This window comes from Dermacentor albipictus, chromosome 1 (assembly GCF_038994185.2).
Source record: "Dermacentor albipictus isolate Rhodes 1998 colony chromosome 1, USDA_Dalb.pri_finalv2, whole genome shotgun sequence".
NCBI classification, from domain to species: domain Eukaryota; kingdom Metazoa; phylum Arthropoda; class Arachnida; order Ixodida; family Ixodidae; genus Dermacentor; species Dermacentor albipictus.
Genome location: NC_091821.1, coordinates 429,775,332 through 429,798,064, shown reverse-complemented (window position 1 = coordinate 429,798,064; position 22,733 = coordinate 429,775,332). Strand labels below are relative to the sequence as shown.

The 22,733-nt window shown below is 45.6% G+C and overlaps 1 protein-coding gene across 2 annotated transcripts in view; it reads right to left on the bottom strand.

Annotated features, from left to right (window-relative positions):
- The window catches only part of Ubr3 (Ubr3 ubiquitin ligase), a 170,354-nt gene that overhangs the window by 56,550 nt on the left and 91,071 nt on the right, over positions 1 to 22,733 (bottom strand). Inside the window, exons 19-26 of one of the 2 annotated variants that reach the window (XM_070532286.1) lie at positions 15,576 to 15,692; positions 15,256 to 15,470; positions 13,312 to 13,670; positions 13,133 to 13,221; positions 12,740 to 12,892; positions 9,611 to 9,753; positions 2,850 to 2,960; positions 1,007 to 1,207 (exon numbers count right to left, since the gene is read on the bottom strand). In XM_070532286.1, the coding sequence (XP_070388387.1) occupies positions 1,007 to 1,207; positions 2,850 to 2,960; positions 9,611 to 9,753; positions 12,740 to 12,892; positions 13,133 to 13,221; positions 13,312 to 13,670; positions 15,256 to 15,470; positions 15,576 to 15,692 (1,388 nt within the window). Of the gene's footprint in view, positions 1 to 1,006; positions 1,208 to 2,849; positions 2,961 to 9,610; positions 9,754 to 12,739; positions 12,893 to 13,132; positions 13,222 to 13,311; positions 13,671 to 15,255; positions 15,693 to 22,733 lie in introns of both variants that reach the window. The other variant, XM_070532285.1, reaches the window with a different exon arrangement.

Sequence of the window (22,733 nt, the reverse complement as noted above, 5' to 3'; positions counted from 1 at the left end):
CCGAGCTCCGGCCAACGACGGTTTAACAAGGTTTCACTGTATTCGAAAAACCATCAACTCTGTTAATTTGACTCCTGTGTGACTGACAAAATTAATTATCCAACCAGTCGATCTAAACAAAATGCATAAGAAATGCCAAAACACCGCCGATTCATTTGGCAGTACTTCCCAGTCTAACACGTCCCCCAAATCAAATGCATGTGCACTCTCTATGTGTCCAAAGCTGAAAACTAATGTAAAAATTGCATCAAAGTAGAAATCTAGTGCACACACGATTTTTAAGCAAGTAATAAATATGTGTTGCACAATGGTGGCCGGTTTTTCTGTCAGTTCTGCTGCATGGGTTTCAAAGTAAGCTTCGCCACAGTACATTTATGTAATGGGGTAAAGCATAAAAATGCCACGAAGGCAGTTTTTGTTTTGTATTCAATTGCACCGCTTAGGCAATTTTCGGCACAATTTTCTAGAAAAAAGAGAAACATGCATTAGAATTAGATAAATACCATAACCAGACATTGCGTGCTATGGTTATTGCTAGAAAATTTTGCTAAGGCAGTCACGAAATAGACATTTAGATGATGTGTGTTTAATGCATTCACAGTCCCCTAAGCTCCGCCACGACAGACACTGCACCTAAAGGGGTCGCTATTGGGGTTACCATAGGGGTCGGGTCTGTGTGTGCTGACTGGGCAAGTTCGAGTTATCCAGAGAAGGCCAATTTTAAGATAAAAATAACGAAAGTTTGGGCCCATAGAAATGTGTGGACGCAGACCAGGACCTTCGGTTGGGATTGAATTAACTGAAGAAGAAAATTAAGCGGTGTCGAATGAATGAAAGTCTACTTTATTCAAATCCCTGATAATTGCTGTTGTCAGTTCTTCAGATCAGCTTCGCTACAGTAAAGCCATTGTTTGCGGCGAAGCATATTTGTTGTGCAGCGAAGCATATCAAAAGACGGGGGCACTGTCATGGGACCACTGCCAATACGAGACATGTCAATGCTCACCTCAACCGGAGGCTTGTGTGCAAGCATCGCAGACAGGTCTTGCACCAGTTGAGCATTGGGTGTCATGCCCCTGCGCACCAGTGTGCCCCGGGGCTCCTCAGGGTGCAGGGGAAGGACAGAGTTCGCCAGCTGTCTGCACAGTGGACACCAGTACTCTCCCCGCTCAACCGCTACAGTCTGCAACCGCTGGCTTTGTTGGCTCTACAAAAAATAGGAGAGAGAGAGAGAGAAAAAAGAAGCATTTTTCTTTTGGACGTAAACATTGTTCCACACTCTGAATATGACAACTAGTATTTCTGGCACCACACAGCTGCCAGGCAGAAATGACATCCTTTGTATTTAATCATGCCTTGTTTTTCCTGCAACAATTAAAAGCGGAAATGTCAGCAGTCAATATGGTCATATGCAATGTAGCAGTGATAACGACAATTCTGCTAATGAAATTCCTAGAGGATTGGTATATGGTTTAACACCACAGTCACACTTTCAAGGACCAGTGAAATCAAAGGTGACTGAAATGCATGAGCACCACTGGCTCTGTTCCACGAGTTCACACAAAGAAACCCATTAGGCATGAGGATTGGCAAGCAAGAGATAGCAGTATACTAGTGGCCTCAAATGATAAGAACTGGTGCAGGCAAGCTTTGACAGTTTGCAGCTCAAAGGTTGTAAAGAGGATGATGATAGAGATGAGGAATTTGAGTCAACAGTTTATGAACATCTCTGACAAGAATCTGAGCTCAACATTTTTGCTGCTCTAAGTTCTTGGCTTTGGTTACACTATACAAGCAGAATTGGGAAGCACTGCAATCATAGTGATATATTTTTTCTTAATTTCTCAAAGGTCAGACTGTCAGCCTCTGTCATTGCTACCTTATATACAGTCGACTTCCATTAATTTGACTCCAGTTAACTCAATTTGTCGGTTAACTCAATCGTGAGCAAAGGTGCCAGCCAGTGCCCATGCATTTCTATGGGCTCAAACTTTTGTGATTTCATTCCTAAAATTGGCTTTCGCCAGATAATTCGATCCTGACCAGTCAGCATGTGTGTACGTGACTCCTATGGTGATGCCAATAGCGACTCCTTTAGTGGCAGCGTCTGTCCCGGCAGAACTTAGGGGACAGCGAATGCATCGAACGCATGTCATCTCCAGTTAAAAACGCCTATCATCATCTCGCCCATGGAAAATGTTCAAGTAATAACTGTAGCTAACAATATCTGATTAAGGTATTTACTGTATTTTAACGCCCAACCTTTTTTTTTTAAAAAAATTGGGCTGAAAACTGCCTGTGCAGTGCAATTAGATAAGAAACCCGCATATGTGCGCAAACAGCGCATATCTGGAATATAACCTGGATATGCGATATGAACTGCCTTGGCGCTGTTTCTATGCTTTACTGCTTAACATAGATGTATTACAGCAAAGCTGACTTAAAGTACCATGCGGCGTAGCTGACTTTAGGAAACCAGCCCCCCCTTGTGTAACACATCAGACCCTTGCCCATTTTGCTTGCTAAAACATTGCGTGTGCATTAGGTTTCTACTTTGTTTAGAAGCATTAATGGCATTTCTACGTCATTTTTCTAATTTGGACATATAGAAAGTGGGCACTTATTTCATTCGAGGTCGTGTTAGGATCTAGCAAATATACTGCCAAATAAATCAGTGGCGTATCCTGCCGTTTTTTCTGAATCGTGTTTAGTTCCATTTGCCAGATAATTCAATCAATTTTGTCAGTCCTGTCAGGGTCGAATTAACGGAAGGCAACTGTATGCACAGATACAATGCATGTCACAACGTTCACAGCCTGTTTCACGACTATTTGCAAGAAAGTACTCACCCTTTGAGACAGCATGTAGGACTTGTGGCAGTCCAGATGCAGGTAATGGCCACACGTCTGCACATGTACCCCACCCTCCCAGCCTATGTTCACTGACTGTGCCAGCGGGAACTGAAATTGACAAGAAAAACAGCAGCAGTGTTATATAATAGAGAAGCGAGGTGCAGGTCTTATGAACATTCATCATGCCAAGTTGCACGTTAGTAATGCCAGAAATTGTGATTAACATTCAATAACCAGGTCCAAAGCTTTCATCTTGTAAAGCACTGTTATAGGTAAAAAAACACTAACTAGCCCAAATTCTTACTGTATTCAAAAGCTGTTAGTATGAACTATGTGCACAGAAACAATAATCATCATCAACTTGGGCAACTCGGCAGTCATCACTAAAGAACAGAATGTGTGTCATCAGAGTTACTGTTTGACCCTTTAGTTATTCAAGCAGTGCCTAATGTTATTAACCAGGTTCATGGGAATGCGCCTCAATCTTACCGACACTCATTACTTCACATCTTGTGCACTAAACTGATGACAGCACCCCACACATTGCTCTGCGCACAGCTGTCACCAGTATGTAGCACAAAATATGCTTTTTAGACCAAAGCCCCAAGAAATGAGAGCAAAACATAATTTATGCTTAAATTGAAGATGTGCTTCAGCCAGCCAGTGTTTACTTTTCCTGTCAGGACTTTACAGAAAAAGTAACATTCCATAGCACAACTTGTTTATTGAAGCCTAACTCGGTGATGGAAGCTGCACTTGGTTTTTTGGAGCAGCTTTCATAGCAGGAAAAAATGCAGTTTGGAGCAGAAAAGCTTGCTCTCAGGAAAATAAAAAAATGCTTTGGAGCAGTAACTTGTTGCTCTTGTGCAATAAGAAACCTCTGTGTGTGGTCTATGAAAGAAAATGCTGTATATAAGTTAGTACTTTTTGAAACATTGCACTCAATATGTATTATACTATGTCAGTTTTTTCCGTGCACACGTCAAAACCACTAAGAGACCGTGAAAAAAGATGCGTCAAACACATAGGCCCTCACAATCATGCATCACCACAATTGCATAATATATTTCTTTATAAACTACACATACCAGGTGGAAAACAATAATGAAAGGCATGTAGATATCTGTGATGGATTGCAAAATGACCACAAATATCTAACACAATTAGCAGCGAGAAATAATGCGCCACGGAAGTGCACACAGCAACAAGTGGGCCCTAATAAGAAAAAAGAAGTACATTTCAGTCAACTAGCTGAAGTATCGGTCCTATTGCAGTATTCACACGCTGATCGATTTTTCGTACCTGCTCTGATTATTTGGACTTCCCCATGGCACTGCCGCATTCTCCAAAGACACTGGTGGATCCAGAAAGAAAGGGTTAAACCTGGCCACAGGCCCGCATTTCAATTGGGGCAAAATTAGAAAACACCCGTGTACTTAGATTTAAGTGCACGTTAAAGAACGCCAGGTGGTCGAAATTTTCCGCAGTCCCCCACTACAGCGTGCCTCATAATCAGACCGTGGTTTTGCCATATACAACCCAATAATCTAATTTAATTTTTAAGAACGAAAGGGTTGGGAGGTTCCAGGCCCTAGCTGATACATGCTCATATAAATCGAAGCTGACAAAGTTGAATGTGCAGTCCCTGGTCTCCTCCACCCCCTTGAGATTACCTTGGATTCGCCCTTGTCCACAGAACCAATGTAGAATAACAGCGGGGGCACAATCTGCGCACGCAATGTTGCAAACAAGGCGGCTGCGAACAAAGGAGCCGCCATTCATTTTGTCACCCTAGCCCTCACTTTTGTTTAAGCAATTTTTTTAACTTTCAGAATGCCATGTAGCCGCTACTAAGGGATTTTCGTTGACCCCAAACTAAACCTCTACATTCACTGCAAGATCCTGACGAAGTGGCGCTGGTTACGCCAGCAGCACATGGTCGTGATGAAAAGTTGGCACCGGTCAGCCAGCACAGAGGCGGGCGGCAAGCTCTCGGGGAATGCTTGCCATCTGCATACGTTCGTACCATAGACATCTTCGGCAACCAGATGCGAAATGCGCACAGACTAAACTGGTGGCTGCAGTAGCGGAGACTGGGTGTATGAGCGAATCGGTGGGAACTACCACAAACACATCTACTATATGCTTGCTTCCAGGATGGAACAGTACAAACCTGCGATACACTAGTGGTGCAGGTCGAGGCATCTCTCCTTTGTGCCTCTCTCACTTTCAGTACAGGCAGAAAGCTCCAAACTAGTAAAACTTTGTGTGACGCACATCAGGCTGTGTTAAATGCCAGCGATGGGCAAACATGAACTGCTTCAATAGACAGGACCGTTGCGTAAAGTAGAGGTTATTTCACCAAAGCACAACAAAGAGCAAAAATAGGCAAATTCTTTGTGCCGCTGGTACATTGTAAAAAGCAATAAAATTAATTCTTACTAAAAGGTGCTTGATTATTCGTAGCAGGTGAGTGTCAGTGCAATGTCTGAGGTAAATGAGAATTTGACACAACATGTAGCAACATTTACTACATGGCGGAGTTTGGCACAATTGGCGCACCACTTCTGTCACTGCCTTACTACATCACCACAAGGAAAAGAAAAGCAATACATTGATGGTAGCAGGCTCTGAACAATACAAAATTAAAGAGAAGCAACAGATGCAGTGCCTTTTCAACCACTTAGTACATTCTACCTTAAAGGGGCACTAAAGGCAAATACTAAGTCGACGTGGACTGTTTAAATACCATTCTAGAAACGTCACAACGCTTGTTTCGTGCCAAGAAAAGACTTAGTTTACGAAAAAATTGCATCTGAAGGGTCCGAATACCTCTTTCGAAATTCATATCTCCCGCCACCCGACCGGGGGAGTGGTGAAGTTACATAAGCCTTCACCACCCTTTGCTGCCGTCAGTGAGTAAAATGGCGCCTGACGGACAGCGGTACTGCGCCAAGACAGAGCAGTAGATTCGCCGCTGCAGCCGCTTGTTGGTCAATAGGCATAGACCATTCGGACATCCCGTGACATCACATGGAAGTTGAATACTCCGCTAGCAGTTTGTGCAAGTTTTGCGAGCCAGTAAGACTAGCGCAGCACTATGCGATAACAAAACTACTGAAATGCAAAAGCGCGGGTGGCGCAGAGTCGAGCGAATACGAAACCTTTCGACCCCCCAGGTCATTGTTAAGGGTAATTTCAATTAGTTATTTTTTCTAAAAGTGAAACAGAACTGGACAAGTAGCATTTTATTTCATCTTATAATACAATACAAGGATGCTTTTTGCAATGAGTGGTTGAGTATTAGTGACAGAATTTAACTGAAGAGTGCTTTTGTCATTGGGCAAGTACTTGAATGTCGTGATTGGATTGGATTGGAGAAACTTTATTTATGCCTGCAGTTGGGCGCTCGCACGCCCCGACGAGGGCCTACGTCGTCCTTGAAGTTGCCGTTACTCGGCGCGGGTCTCTGCTCGCCGTTGCCGACTCGCTGGGTCTGTGCCTTTCAAGCGCCTCGAGGACCTGCTGGACGGCCCAGAGCTGATCGTCTCGGTCGTAGCTCTTCGCGGCTGCCTTGAGACGCGGTGGGAGTGTTCTTGATTTAGCGTCTTCTGGATATTGGGATTCTCCAATCATGTTCTGCATTTACTTCAATTTCTCAATTATTAAGGCTCTGTTTACAATAATATTGATGCCTTAGAGATTCTCTAGCACTAATCTATTACTTTAGCTTGACTTAGTATTTGCCTTTAGTGTCCCTTTAAACTGTAGTGCACAGGTGCGTGCGAAAACATGCATGAAGATTGGGCTGCTTAGCCGCTTGAAGGCATGGAGAATATGTTGGATACACAGCGACAAATGTCACACTATTTCAACAGCTGCCGACCGATGTGATCAACACACATATGTGATCTTAGAACTGATCACTGATGAGCCACTCGTACGAACTTATTAGCAGAAAGCAATCCGCGACGGCTTGCGGCTCTTACCACATCAGCCTGCAGCAAATTTTTGGCACAGCCACGCTGCCTAAGCCATTAGGCCTAATTGGCACTGCTTCATCGGGTGTCGGTGACTAAAGTTATAGTTTGGTGCCAAATCAATGACTATCTATTTGCAGCAACCAAGTGACACTCAGAAAGCCAACAAACCATCTCACAAATTAAAATGAGTGCACAGGATGGCAACAAAGTTGTTCACGGCTGCCATCGTTGCGACACACTGTATGGCTGCCTCTCATTCCCAATGCCATTTGAAGATACAGATCGGTTTCTTTTTGTAGCTTTAAGCAACTTGTAACAAGACTAGCTTTGGATTTACATGATGGGCATGAAAGTGTCATGACCCAGTTGCATGCATTTGTGCGAACGGTGGATGAACAAAGCGAATGAATGAGGGGGTGGGGGCAAGGAAGGGGAGCGAGCGTCAGGTGAACTTGTTGTGACCCTCCAGATTTAAGAATCCTTGACAGGTGGCAAATCACGCTGGCAATGAAATGGCTTGGACAGCACTTGCTCTTTACTGTCAGTGCCAGTTGTAGTACATGGAGCAGTGATAGAGTCACATGATACGTGGTTATTTTTTCTGTTAAACAGATTTGCCTAACGATAACCCGCTTGCCATAAAGTTCGATAGCATTTCTGTATTTTGGAGGAAAACAGGAAAGCAAGGCATTCTATACAATAAATGAAAGATTGTCGCAAAACATAGGGCCACTATTGAACTGAGAACCTCATTGGTATTCTGTACAACAGAATGTCACTAATTCATTAGTTTTAGAGGAAAAAAACGTTTGATTTTATTCAACAAAAAATCCATTGACAAAAACATATCTTCCAGACCTTCGTATACTAGAACTGAGTTGCAATCAGTACTGGCATACTAAGTTGGTGTTCCCTTTAATAGGGTCCTCCTGAAACAGCCCTTGGGCTTTGTGAAAAACGCAGTCCGCAGATAGCATACATTGCTGTGAACTCAGCAAAATTTTGCAGTCCTGCGCGACGCATGCAGCTTGCAAGTGGAGCGCTTTTTCCCGAAACCCTCTCTTTGCAACAAAAGCTTTCTCCTCACTCTTTCTGGGCACATTTCATCAAATCGCGTATTGTATGCGCGACTGCTAATGGCCAATAGCTGACATCAGTCAAGAAGGGCGCTTGGATCAGTGCGCTTCTCCCTACTGTCACTGTTTATATCTTAAGACGCAGTTTAATAAGCAGGCTCAAGTAAGTAAAAACTTGCTTTCGAATTTTGATAAGAATTACATATTTCTGGAAGAAGTTGACTATCGTCTGCTCCCCATAGGTGACAGCTGCCCGTGTTGAAACTAAACTTTCGACAGCATGCTTATTGGTGTCATAGCCGACTAGCCTTGAATCACATGAAACTTAAGGTCAGACCCCATGCACGCTTGCCAGCGCACACTCACTCCTGGCTGCTCCTGGCTAAACACCTTGGCAAACTTCGTTTCGTATTGAGCTATTGACAGCACTTCCAAATGCACAGGTTGGATGTGGCTACTATTCGGCAGTCAAGCTGGAGCAGGGCAAAGCCGGTCCGCACCACGTAGCATGGACAGCAGCATATAAGCACGAGCGTGCACTCAAGCCCTGTCCTGCAAAAAAGCAAGCGCTGTGCACATGCCCTACAGTTGCATTTAGCTGTGGTCTGTTACATAGCATAGACACCGCAGCTGTCAAGGGGTGCTGCAACATGTCTGCTCACAAAGGACAACCATGTTTGGTGCATTGTAGGCACCAAAATTGGAAATAGTGGCCTCTATGTGAACACACGAAATCAAATTTGAATTGTGTGCCACGGTGACATTCGGTAGGTGGAGCGCTTGACCATATCTTTTTCAGTGCGAGTCATTGCAGAAGTGGGAGCACCAGCAAAGGGGATCATAGGCGACCTTTGATTGCCAATAACTCCGCTTCTACTGAACGCATTGAACTACTTTTTCCAGCAGAGTATTTCTGAAATAGTCTATGTTAACTTCAAATGCATTTCTGGACTTCTATAAAAAGTGGTTCAGGGGCCCTTTATAAGAGCAGACTGTACTGTATATTTTGATGTATATGTACTTAAGTTAATGATAGCTTGCTATGGTTCTTGTTATGCAATAATGCCAGGAGACTCCCAAGCATGTGCAGCACCATATTTTCTTGCCCACAATTTGTGAACACTAAATGTTGTGAGAGATCTTCTGATATTCAATTTGATATTTGGCTTTTTTCTTTTTTTGATTAGCTTAGACATTAGATCCGAAATCTACTATTCGGTATTCACGCACCCATAGTTACCATAAGTGCACTACTGAAAGAAGAAGAATTAAGAAAGGAAGATGGCAGGGTGTCGCCATCTCAACTGAGAGGAAACGTTGTGTTAAGGAGGAATGGAGAAATCAAACATTGCGCTCTATATCTCTACTGCCATGAGGTCCTTTTCAAAAATTTCTGCAAGAATATAAACTCCCTGAAAGAGAAGGACATCATACACACTCTACATTGTTCTCAGTTTGGAAGAGAGCTATTGTAGGGTCTCTAACAAAATGGCAATACCCCTTTTAACCGTATTTCTGGAATGCACCTTGCTCTGTCCCACTGCAACTGTCCCACCTCGTGCTGCCAGCTGATGCCGACAGAAGTTTAAGGCCGCCAACGCTTTTACACTTAACCAGCCAGGCACTAATCAATTCTGTTACCTGCCCATCTTTATCTCCGTACGGCCCTTTGGAGCCTTCCACGAACAAATGCACTCACATCGTCAAAGTGCATGGTGAGGGTCTCAAAGCGCTGCTTCATGTAAGCCGATCGACTGGCGTCCCGAAGCAGCGGCAGACGTTCCTCATCTGAACAGGGAAGCTTGCGGTCAGCCTCCTCCTCCTCTCGCGCATGACCCATCACTGCAGAGAGGGACACCCCAGTTATACCTTGCTTCGATGAAACTGAATCAGCAGGGGTGTGTCAACGACACATTACAGTTGATCCCCAACATACAGAACATTGCATTATGAATCACTCAATAAAACAAGGCTCTACAATGTAAGCGGTACTTGCCACAGCTGCGTAGCAAACTAGGTAACAAATTTTAAGGGGTGCAATGCCCTTCGGCCCCATGCGGACGAGGGAAGCACAGAGATCCGGGAAGCACTGGTGTTTAGTACTAGCCGAGAGGAGATTAGAAAGATCAAGAAATGGCATCCCCAAGCAGCCTAGTGTGCCCAAAATCCCAAACCCCTTCGCAGCCCCTTTGATTTCTTTTGTACATTTGCCCCACAGCATCCCCTGAACTTTGGGTTCCCTTATTCTCAAACTCCATTTCGTGAAACGCACTCGTGCTCACCTCCGCTCACGCTTACTGGCTTGCACTTACACTCACCTCCACTCACACTCACTGGCCCTCACTCGCACTTGCACTTACCTCCACTCAAACTCACTGGCGCTCACTCATACCCATCCCCCACTCACACTGACTCACACTCACAACTTTGAAATAAGTGCGAGTGAACGTGAGCGAGTGCACTCATTAGTGAGTGTGCCACCATCTGCCGCTCACAATGTGTGTATATTCATAACAAAGCTTCCAATTTAGCACCTGTTACATCTGGAGTGTACCAAAGCAGCGTTTTAGGCCCAGTTCTATTTTTAATCTACATAAACAATTTGCCTTTCCGATTACATAGTAACATCCATCTATTTGCTGACGACTGTTTTTCGTAACATGAAATTAACTGCAATGATGAACAAAATTCTACCTTTTCTTGGTGTCAGGAATGGCAGATGACTGTAAATGCCCGAACATTAGTAACACTAACAGTAAGTAGAAAGAAACAGATATCCGATTTTACTTGCATTATTAATGACACACCTCTCATTTGTGTATTTCAGGGTAAATATTTATGTGCTCTCTGATAGGAAACCCATGTTAACAACATATTCTCAAGTGGAAATCAATGTATATGTTGAGCACTAAAGCGACTCATCTTTCTGAGAAGACGCCTTCATCTTGCACCTGTAGATACAAATCTGCTGGCCTACAAGATGTTTGTTCGATCATTGCTGGAGTTCGCCAGTATTGTCTGATTTACGTACACAAATGAACTCGTAAGAGCGAGTGCAGAGGAAGGCAATAAGGTTCATTTATAATAAATACAAGTAAACAGATTCATCGACTGAATTATTAAAAAGAGCTACTTTATTAACACTGCAAAGTAGGGCAAAGCTAGCACGACTAAAGTTTTTGTTTAAATTTATACGTGGTGAGAAAACTATTGACACATCCGCATGAAGTTCTTCGAATTGTTCTAGGTCAACATGCCACAAGCTCTCTAGAACACCTTTAACTCATGTTGCTTTTAAATGTTCATATTTCCTTACAACAATCATGGGAACGGAATGAACTTGGTCCTTCCATTACTAACGTTTTATATTTAAATAACTTCATAACTTCGAGCGGCCGCCAACTTCAACAGCATTCGCTTGGAGCTTGCCCCTCATTGATCATAGAGGAGGGAACGGCACATAGACGAGACGACGTAAAACAAACTGGTTTAATACATCGCTACGGGCGAGCGAACAACATCGAGCAACAGAGCACCATAGTGTATGTCAGCAGCTACAAAAGTTACTAGAAGCAAAGTTCTTATCTACAGAGCAGCACACTCTCTCTTTATATCCTGTACGGATCGTCTTGAGCGAAGATTCAGGTATCCTAAGGTCCTGGGCAATGCTGGGTTTCGTGGCTCCATGCCGCTTTTCTGCTTCCTCGATAATATTCAGCTTATCGCCGAGCGACAGAACTGTCCGCTTTTAGGACATCGTGCGTCGCGTTGCTCCACACAACTCAAAACCTCCACTGAATGCTGGTCGCTAGGATTACGACGAAGAACACGTGCGATAAACCTAGACCTCTCCGCGCTACCTTGTCAGCGATCTGCTACTGGGAAACTGGAAGGAGAGAAACGCTTTCCCAATGTGACGAGAGGCGACGCTGCCGAGAAGAGAGGGAGAAAGTGATTGTGGAGAAGAAAAGGCGCTATTTCAGCACAGCGAGCGTCGCGGGCGGCTGCTGGTGGGGTAGAGAGAAACGAAAGATGAGATGAGGCAGGGAAGAAAGCTGCGCCGGAGCGAACCAGTCGAGCGGTGTCAAGCGCTCTGCATGCGGAGAGACAGAGCGAGGAAAGAGACCCGCGGCACTTTTCTTTCGTCCGCCGTTCCGTCCTGCGCTTTGCGAAGGTCATCGTATAACGTGGGTCAGGCGTAAAATTTCGTCGTATAACCGGGGTTTTTAATGCATTGCATTTATGGGGACTTCACCGGGACTGTGCTAATCTGTTGTAAAACTTGGGTCATCGCAAAACTGGGGGATGTATAACCGGGGTTTCACTGTATTTTATGCTGTTTTTTACAATAAAACACATCAACTTAATTTAATAAAGCACCCGTTATGCCAGTTTCGATGCATATCTGCTGCCCTCCTACTGGCAACACAAGGGAGACGTCGCTAAAAATCATTGCTCGCACGGGGTATGACTTGTAGGCGACAAGCTAATGCGATCGCCATCTCCAATGCATCGCTTGTCGCTGTCACGAGCAAGATCACTTGCATGGGGTTTATACTTGATTTGCAGAAGCTTTTGATGCGTTTTTGACGTGATTGTATATATCAAATTTTGGCTATGTTGAACTATTTTGCGATCACCATGCTGTTCAATATATCGAGGTTCGACTGTATTTGAGCATTGTTAGTACTATTGAATTTGAAGCAGAATATGTAAGTACAGAAACTGTATTAGTAGCTCACCCTTTTCAACATTGCAACTCCTGTAGACCAAGATTGCAATGGTCCCCACTCTACAAGGCAAAAAGGCAACAGCCGTGGCTACCTACCACTGGTAGCCTGCAGAAGCACCACCATGCCAACAGGCCGAGCCACAGTGGAAGGCGATGTCTGACTGCAGATGACACACTCATACTCCTTGGCCACTGACACCATTGTTTCTGGCTCGGACAGCTGCTCTGCCATGTCCAACTCCTCAGTTTCTGAGAGGGCAGTTGAAAAAAAAAAATTTATTGAGGACATCATTGCACCAACTCTGGCAACGAGCCATTGTTCTGTTAAAACCCTACCCCCAACATCTAACCACCTTAAAGCCTGTCATAACTGTAGATCATTAAACGTGACTTCAATGCGATTAATTCAAGAGCATGACAAAATTGCACCTGTTTGGGAATGATCTCGACAAAGCACAACAGACAGCAACCAAGCTGCAGAGCACTCACCAATCTCCATGGCCTTCTTGAGAAAAGACTTTTGTCTGTTGGCAAACTCTGCCATGAGCTTCATTTGGCGCTCCTTGGCTCGACGCCTCCTGCAAGAGTGACGCACAGCAAATTAGGCAACTTGACGCTACCTGTGGTGAGAGTAAACAAAACGATGCAACATCGAAGCCTTTACACACCGTTCCTCACGATCGCTAGCCTCCCGCGCTGCAGCCGACGTGCTTGGAGTGGCCGAGCTTCCCTCGCCATCACTGAACTGCGGTGGCCAAATGCGCCGCCGCACCTCTTCAACAGGCGACTCTCGGTCGCCGGTGCGCGTCAGCCGCACCAGTTTGTCGAGCAAAAGGCCCAGGAAGTGAGGTCCTGCCCCAACCCTGTCCCTCTCTTGCTCTTCGGGTGTGGGGCCACCTTGGTCCTTGTCCGGCAGCCGGTATGAGTCTGGCCGGCCTGACAGCTTCGAGTGCAGCTTGAGCAGCAGGGATACCAGGCTCTCATCTATCTCGGCCACTGGCCGTGGTGCATCTGATGGGGGGAGGGCCTGCACAGAACATACTGAAGCTGTGACTGTGGACTGTGGATGCAACCTCCAAGAAATCATTTCATGAGAGTTTTGCACATTTTAAGCGCAAAGTGCTTCCCTTATATACATATTCGAAAGTGGTACCTTACAAGGGCTGATGCCAATACATGGTTTATGGGAGGTACAGTCAAACCCACTTATAACTATACATGTTTTAGCAATATAGTAGAGGTTAGTGAATACTGAATAGTAGATTTCGAATCAGATATCAAATCGAATGAAGAAAAAAAAAGCCAAGTATAATAGTACATCAGAAAATGTTTCACAAAATGTAATGCGTACAAATTCGGGAGTCTCTTAGCACTGCGTAACAAGAATGTAGCAAGCTATAAGTAACATACGTACATAGAAAGAAAGATATTCAGTACGGTCTAACCTTAATAAAGAGGACACCAAATTAGTATACCAGCAATGATTACAGCTGTTCTAGTAAATGAAAACCTGAAAAATATTTTTTATCACTAGAACTTCTGTTGAACAGAATCAACAGCATTTTTTTCTTCTTTCAGCTAATAAATTTGTGATGCTCTGTTGTACTGAATTCCAACAAAGTTCTCAGCTTAATAGTAAACCAGTGTTTTGTGGCAATCGTTTATTAATTGCATAGAAAATTTTGCTTTCCAGTTTTTCTCCAGTATACAGAAGGATTATTTGAAATTTACGGCAGGCGGGTTATCATAAGGTGAATCTGTGTGACAGATGAAAGGATCGTGCATCACGAGACTTGATCACTGCTCCACGCATAGCCAGCGCCAACAGTAAAGAGCAAGCACTCTCCACACTGTTTTATTGTCAGGTTCGGCGAGATTTGCCACCTGCCAAAGATTGTGAAATCTGCAGGGTTATATAAAGTTTATGCGATGCTTCCACCCTTCGTTCCACCCTTCGTTCATACACTAGCCACGCCAATGCATGTTACCGGATCATGACACTTTCGCGCCCACCGTTTAAATCCAAAGCTAGTCTTGTGATGAGTTGCTCGAAGCTACGAAAAAAGACCGATATGCGTCTACGAACGGCATCGGTATAACCACTGTTCCGTTCGTGGCAAAGATGGATGCCGTGAACAACTTTGTTGCGATCCTGTGCAATCATTTTCGTTTCCAAGGTGGCTTGTTGGCTTTCCAAGTGTCACACGGCTGCTGCAAACAGATCTGCGTTGATTAGGCACCAAAACTGAACTTTTCTCACGAATGGCCAATAAAGCAGTGGCGATTAGGTATAATGGCCTAGACAGTGTGGCCGCGATGAAAATTCACTGCTGGCTGATGTGATAACGGCCGCAATCAGTCGCGGAATGCTTGCTGCTAATATGTTCATACGGGTGGTTCATCAGTGATTGGTCCCGAAATCATGCATGCGGATGAGTGTTCCCTAAGGGAACAAGGGGAGCGCCCCTTGCTCCCCTTGTTCCTCTTGTTCCTTTTCATCCTTTCTTGTTTGCGCAAAAGCGATCATATTTAAGGTCTACTCAGCGTGATGACAAGGTCTTAACATTTTCTTTTATTGTGTGTTCAAAAAAAAACATGTAGAGGTCAGTTACCTTAAAAGCAGTGCTGCTCTCCAGCTCATGTCGAGGCTTACAGGCGGGCAGTTGAGGGTGGCAACCGCTGCTGCCGTTGCCATTGTTTACGCCACCGCCACCAGCCCTCGATCGGAGGCCGTGGGACCGCAGCCGCCGGCTTAGCTGAGCTAGGCCTCGCCCCAGCGGCACGAGTGCACCTACGGGACCGCTCACAGCCGCACCAGTGGAGCCCCCTTCGGAGGAGGGTAGAGGGCGTGCCCGCCCCCACAGTGCTGTTGGCAACCTCGATGATGGAACTAGGGCCCCACCGGGGCCAGCTAAACTACGCTGGGACATACCGGCAGCACCATGCCGCACCAGTGCATCACTTGGCACGCCACCCGCTGCTCCAGACGTGGTGGGAACCAGGGTGGTAGTGGAAGGCACGAGAGCCCCGGAATGAGCGGCAGCCTGGTCTGCAATGCATAGTGTTGTTTCGTGGTGACATAACAGTGAGGCATCTGTGGCCGACTTGAGGAGAAACAAAAGCATCATTGACCTGTCATAGCACGCACAGAAACGGGGCTCATAACATTGTGCACACTAAGTTCAGTAGGGGTGTACGAATACCCAAACATCACAGGAATAAATCGAATACAGTTAAACCTGGATATAACGAAGTTGACAAAAGCTCGCAATTTTTCGTTACATGCAGGTTTTCGTTACATGCAGGTTTCGCGTGAAGGCTCGTACGAATGATGCAGAAACGAAACCAAATAGCTCAATATATCCGCGAAAGTGAACTCACCCTTCAAGCATTTATTTTACACCAAAAAACTGCGTAATTTGCGCTTGCTTCTTCGGCACAAGTGACGGCACAACACGCCGCTCCAAAGAAGCTAAATCGTGTAGAGCTCCTTCATCGTCGAGCGAGCCGACGAAACGGCGCATAACGTCCATTGCGTTCATCACCTCCTTTGCAGAAGGCACGTCACACGGATCTGCCTCACAGGCACCATCATCACCGCCATCGGGATTTTGCACGCTTTCAGCTACTGCTGCATCAGACATTTCTTCTGTAGCCACGGCGGCGTTGTCGGCAAACAAAAAGTCAGTCAGTTCAACGTCGTCGGGTACACCACCGTTAGTGCATAGCTCGTTCCACGCTTCGGCCACATCGGACGGAGTAGAAAGGTCTTCCTCCTCTTCCTCGTCGGCACCAGCCCGTGCGTTTTTGGCTATTCCAGCCTTTAAAATGCAATTCGCGATAACTTCTGCCCTGACCTCTTGCCAGGAGGCAGCAAGCATCTCGACTGCTTGATAAATGTCGATCTTCATCTCCCATTCCAGACGGATGTCGAGAAGTATCTTCTGGATTAGTCGGCGCCGGTAACAGCATTTAAAACTGTTAATGACCCCTTTGTCCAGGGGCTGTATTAGAGACGTGCAGTTGGCCGGGAAGTAATGCAGTTCGATGTTCGACAGCTGCAGGCCCTCGACGTGGTGCGCCGAGCAATTGTCCAGCAGTAGGCAAACTTGACGGCCTTGCCGCTTGACGTCCTGGTTAAATTCCTTCAACCACTCAGAAAATATTGGCCGAGTCATCCAAGCTTTGGAATTCGCCACATACTTCACGGGCATACGCTTCGTCCCCTTAAAACACCTGGGACGGGCACTTTTGCCGACAACTAGCGGGACTCGCTTGTCTGTGCCGTCGAGGTTGGCACACAGCAGAATCGTTATGCGGAGCTTGCTCTGCTTTCCACCGTGGCAGTCATCGCCTTTTAACGCTAGCGTGCGGCCCGGAAGCATCTGATAAAATAGAGCCGTCTCGTCGGCATTGTAGACATCAGCCGCCTCGAAGCGACTCAGGATTCCAGGCAGCTCGTCAGCCACCCACGAAGCAGCAGCATCGCTGTCTGCGGAGGCAGATTCGCCGCTGATTACTCTTCCGACGACACCATGCCGGCTCTTAAATCCCTGCAGCCACCCGTTGCTTGCCTTGAAATCATCATGGCCCAAGATACACGCAAAATCCTTTGCCTTCTGTTGCAAGATCGCACCACTTATGGGTACATTTCTGGCTCTCGTGTCCAAAAACCATGTGAACACTGCCTTGTCCACATCAGTGTATGTGGACAGCTTCAGTCTTTTTTTCTTCGAGCTTGTTCCCGACTCCACTGCGTTTCTGATGCTGTGTTCCGCACTCAAAATCGTTGATAGTGTGCTCGCTGGAATGCTGAAACGGGTGGCAACGTCCTTCTTCTTCTCGCCCGCGGAGACAGCATTTAAAATTGCGAGTTTGTCTTCAAAAGACAGAACTTTTCGTTTTCTGGCAGCAGAACTCATCACGACCAACCGACGACGTAGTTAGAAGCGGAGACGCACGACTACACGCCGACAGGCAGGCCTAGCACCTCCAAAACAAGTCGGACAAACCAGTACCAGGGCACAGTTGACACACGCACACGTGCAGAACGCAGGACAACACTCAAAATGGCGAATGCAACGCATCCATAGAGAAAGAAAAAAAAGTGACGCATGTCGTTCGTCATGGAGTGTCGTTCGTCATCGTTCCCTGGCAATGAAAGAACCGGCTATCAGCGTTGCTTTTCAAGTGAATTCTTACACATAAGTGCGTCTAAGCCGTTTAAACAAATAAAAATCACTAAATAAGAATGCTTGTCCTCAAATCTATACGAAACAAAATAAATCTGAAAGAGAAATCAGCTGCCGATACCAATGCCACCTAGCGTCACGCTAGACAAGCAAAGCCTGAAAAGACTGCTACGTTAGGCACGGAGCGGCGCTAGTTGCCGCCATCATCATCATCATCGCTAACTTTGCTCGGTCGCGGCAATCCCTGGCGTTCGCGTAGCTGCTGGCTCCTTACAATATTAATATTCAATAATCTAGAGCATTTCTTCGGCCGAATTTTCCTTAAAAGTGCAAAAAGTAATGACTGATCAGCTTTGGGAGTTCGTTACATCAAGGCTAACCGCCGCAACGCGTTCGTTACATCAAGGTCGAAAATACATGGGCTTCAATGGGGGCAGCGTTGGGGAATTCAAAAACTTCGTTAAATCCAGGAATTCGTTACATATAGGTTCGTTACATCCAGGTTTAACTGTAGTGAACATTAGCATAACTGGAATTGTGAATCGAATATCTACTATTCAATCTTACGAATATGCAATATATTCGGTGTAGAGACCCGCATAGTGACACATTTCACGTGCGGCATGGAGCCCCTTGTGCTCTATGCTGACCAAGCAAGCGTTTCACTTTGTTTTTGGCACAAAAAAAGAGCCAAGTGCGCCGTGGACGGCTGGCCCAGGCTGACGCATTAGTGGACTTATGCACTGCAAGCTACCCAATGTTGTCCGATGCAGGGATAGCACACACAGTGCCTGAACACCACAATTCACAGAATGGCACCGTGTCGGCTGGGTCATTACAAGGTTTGCTGACAAGATTAATCGAAATAATAATGCGATGCCCGACAGACGAAACAGCAACAAAAGTAGCATGCATTTCATGAAGTGCGAAGATCAGGCCAATTAGTCGCCAATAGGCACGCAGGTCGCGTCAGATACGGGGTGACAAACTTCCTGCCGCTTCACCAGCCATCAAGCTAACTTGCATGCATGATCCCAGATGATCTTGGGACCGATCACAGCTGAGCCACACATAGCAACTTATTGGCGGCAAGCACTTCGTGACGACTTATGGCCCCTTACTGCATTGACCTGGGGCAAATTTTCATCACTGCAACACTGCCTAGGCCATTAGGGCTAATTGGCGCTGCTTCACGGGGCATCGTCAACTAAAATTGCAGTTTACGCAATAGGATTGTATCGCATAGCGAGAAGAACTTACTGCCACGCTGCTCCGCTTCCATTTGAAATAAGTTCCTCCGCCGTCCATATGCACCACAAGTCGTAACTTCGATACCTTGTGTACTGGGGGCTGAGCTCTTGATAATACATTTCAGCGACACTACCTTAAAATTTTATTGCATATTGCATTAACTATGCATTAATGCATATTATTAGCAAATATGCTCACGAATGAGTTACCACTATGCTGTGTGAATAACAATATTCCGGGTGCGAAGTGAATTCGCATATTAAAGTTTGAGAGTGAATCGAATATTTTTTCATACTTCCAAGTTAAATTACCGAAAAAAGGAGAAAGGTTTGGAGTCAAGAAATTTTACTACAGCCCATCATTTAGAAGTACTACGATTTGATTTTTAGCGGATGAAACCGTTATACAGTCAACGTCCGATTTTTAGGGCTCCCTAGGGGCCGCAGAAATGTCTGGAAAATCAGGCAGTGTGAAAAAATCTGAGCAAAGGCTCAAAGGCGATTTGAGCCTTTCCGAAATAGCTCTGAAGGCCTGCAAGTACTTTTATCAGGTGTATCATACTGTGATAGGAGACGGCAAGTGCATGCGTGTATAATTAAGGAATACATATCGTGTGCCATGGCAATTGCCTTTTCCCACTCTTGATAAGCTTCACCGCAATACTTCGCGTATGCTTCACTGCGTGACACCCCTGTACTGAAGCAAAGCTGACTTTTGGAAACCGGCATCATGCAACACTTCGTGTTTCCCTAGCTTCAAAGACATTGACAAAGATTACAAAGGCAAAGTCAGCACCATTGTCAAAAGCGGTAAATTGTTTCAATAAAAAACACGGCACCGAACAGAAAGAAGCTTGGTAGCGAACGTCGAAGCAGCTAGGCCTAGCGTTGTCACAGTGGTGGCTATGGCTGCCGGCGGATCTGCATGCAAGAACGCAGGTTAAAGGAGGCAAGATAATCAAAATGGCGGCAATGGTTGATACGGTTAATGCTGTTTCAGACCTGTGGTCATGGCAAAACGTCCAAAAAATCAGACAGCGAACGTTTTTTTTGCGCTTTAAATTTCAGACGTTCTTTTATATTGACTCCATGGGGAACCAGCGCTGGATAGGCAGCGCGTCGAAAAGAGTGCATTGCACGCCACCCTGGCGACGAAACGCGGCATATCCCAGCCACTCGTCGACCAGACGACACACAGGTGCGCGGCTGTATTATAGTTCGTATGTTTCCGTTTTCGCGCCGCTTCAAGTGGACAGTTTTCGTAAAGAAGCTAGCGCCATTAAGTGAAGAAATGACAAAAAAAGCTTTTTAAGCTTTATATATTTTTCACAGTGTGTCGCGGCGAGCACGTGTGTTTCTTTAATGGTTGCGCGTGTGCCGTTGCCATGCGTGCGGGGCAGCCTGCCTCGCAAATCTAGCAGCTATGGCTCCGGTCGTGCTGCGCTATGGTTTCGGAAGTATTAGTTGGCCTGAAGACTTTCCACATTTCTCTGGCTAGACATAAAAAATTCAGATGTTACTTCGCCACAGCAGTCAATGGAGAAGAAAGCTTTATCGCATCAGCTGACTCGCGCAAGCAAGGGTTTGAGTGCTCCGCTGCTGGAGCCGTAACAACGCTGGCCACATTTAGCACTAATTACATAAATTTATCAGATGCATCTCAGCGCCGAGTCCTCATTCGCATGGCAATTTTAAACAACACACAGATGGCTTAGTCGTGCGTGCGCCGGCAGTATGCGCACACAACTCGTGTTACAAGGCAGCTTCCCTCCCACATAAATCTTGGCAATGAATGGATAATATTTACTTTTCACATCGTTTGCTTCATGCGGTGGCATTGGAAGGGGCTTGGCAGTGGTATTGCGAAGGAAAAATGGTTGGTATATATATGCCGGATGGTGCATGCTATAGCTCATTTTGTTTCTGACGAAATGCCGACTGCACATTCTGCTGTTTGGTACTGGCTGCCACGGCTGACCGTCTTCACTATCGAATAAACCAAGCACACACGCGAAATTCGATTTAGAAACCAGCCCGACACCGCTCGACAGGGCGACAAGACAGGAACTTACTCCGCTCGCCTGACTGCTTGGATCCAACGCCGCCTCCATTCTTGTTCGTAGGGTTTAGATGGAAAGACGCAGAAGGATACATTCTCCCTCATCCCGACGTAGTTGTGGCACTTGTATACGCAACAGTATCGTCGGCATCCTTTTGTTTGAGGAGTCAACATTTGATGTGCTTAGTCGCGCAGTTCGAGGTGCTGACGCGCGAAATGCCTAGACGCAGCTCGAAGAGTCGACGCTCGATGTATGTAGTCGCACAGTCGGAGGCGCCGATCACAAAATGCTAAGGCGAGGGTACGAGATGTCCACGCCCAATGTGCTTGATCACCAAGATGGAGACTCCTATGCACGAAATGCTTAGCGGCGGGTCCGAGGATTGCGTGCGCGATGTGCTTGGTCACCAATTTCAAAACACCGAGTGCTGAAAGGCTTAGCCGCGTGTCCGGATTCCGCATGCAAATCTCGGTCGCGATGTCCGCGTCACCGATGCTCTGTATGCTTAGCCGTGGGTCTGAGACATCCACAAACACAGGGATCGGCCAAACTACTGTGATGTCTACGTAGCACCCGTTATGACACGTCGAGATTACGGCCAGTGGAGACTTCCAGACTCAGAAGGTGCAAAAGGCCGAGCAGACGCGAGCGCCGGACCAATGGCGAACCACGCTGGAGTCACGTGGCGGGCGCGGCCAATGGCAGATTCCGGCATTGACCTTCATTCATTTGCTTTTTGTGTGCTTGTTTCTGTATGGAGGAAGTAGCTGAAGCAGCAAATTTGAAGAGGGATAAATGCCCTTTCCAATGAGACCAAGATGGCGGCGCTCGGTTGCGCTGTTCCGAAGATATTGCGGCTTAAAAAATGCTGTTCTATCTTGATTTCCGTGAAATTTTTCGCCACCTTGGCTGATAAAATAAATTTTTTTGAGTACTTCTCCATGGTTTGCAGTAATAATGTTTCAGAATCAGAAAGAAAAAGAGTAATAGAAATTAAAAATGTGATTTTCAGAAATTCGATTTTTTGGCCATTTTTCACGATGCCAAAGCCGCGTCCCCCCTTAAGGGGAGATGCTACTCGAAGACACTTTTCCTTTAATTTTTGACTTAGAGCTATGAAACTCCACCTATTAATTTAGTTTTTTTTGCTGATTTCAACCCTGCATTTAGTTTCACTGTAAGTTGCATAGTTTTTGTTCTATTCGATGCCTATGTGCAAAATTGCACCTTTTTAGCCCCAATTTTTGTCACACTTAACTTCCCTAATCACAGGTCATTGATGGCTCATTTTGATCCATATAAACTGTAGAGTGCCAAAAGCAAATTATAAAGTGCATACAAAATATGCTAATGACGTGTAAAATTTGAACCTGGCAAGTCTACATTTTCATGACACCACCATGTGGAAATTTAAATTTTTTTATAAATATTTGACCTATATTTATGTTTGAGAGAGATAATGGCACTCCTCACACTTCAGAGAAAATGTGTGCAAAATTTCATTCAAATCCAAGCATCAGAAGTGCCAAAAACGTGAGGGGCAAACTCAAAAAATCGCCCAAAATTTCATTTTGAGAAAAACGCATTT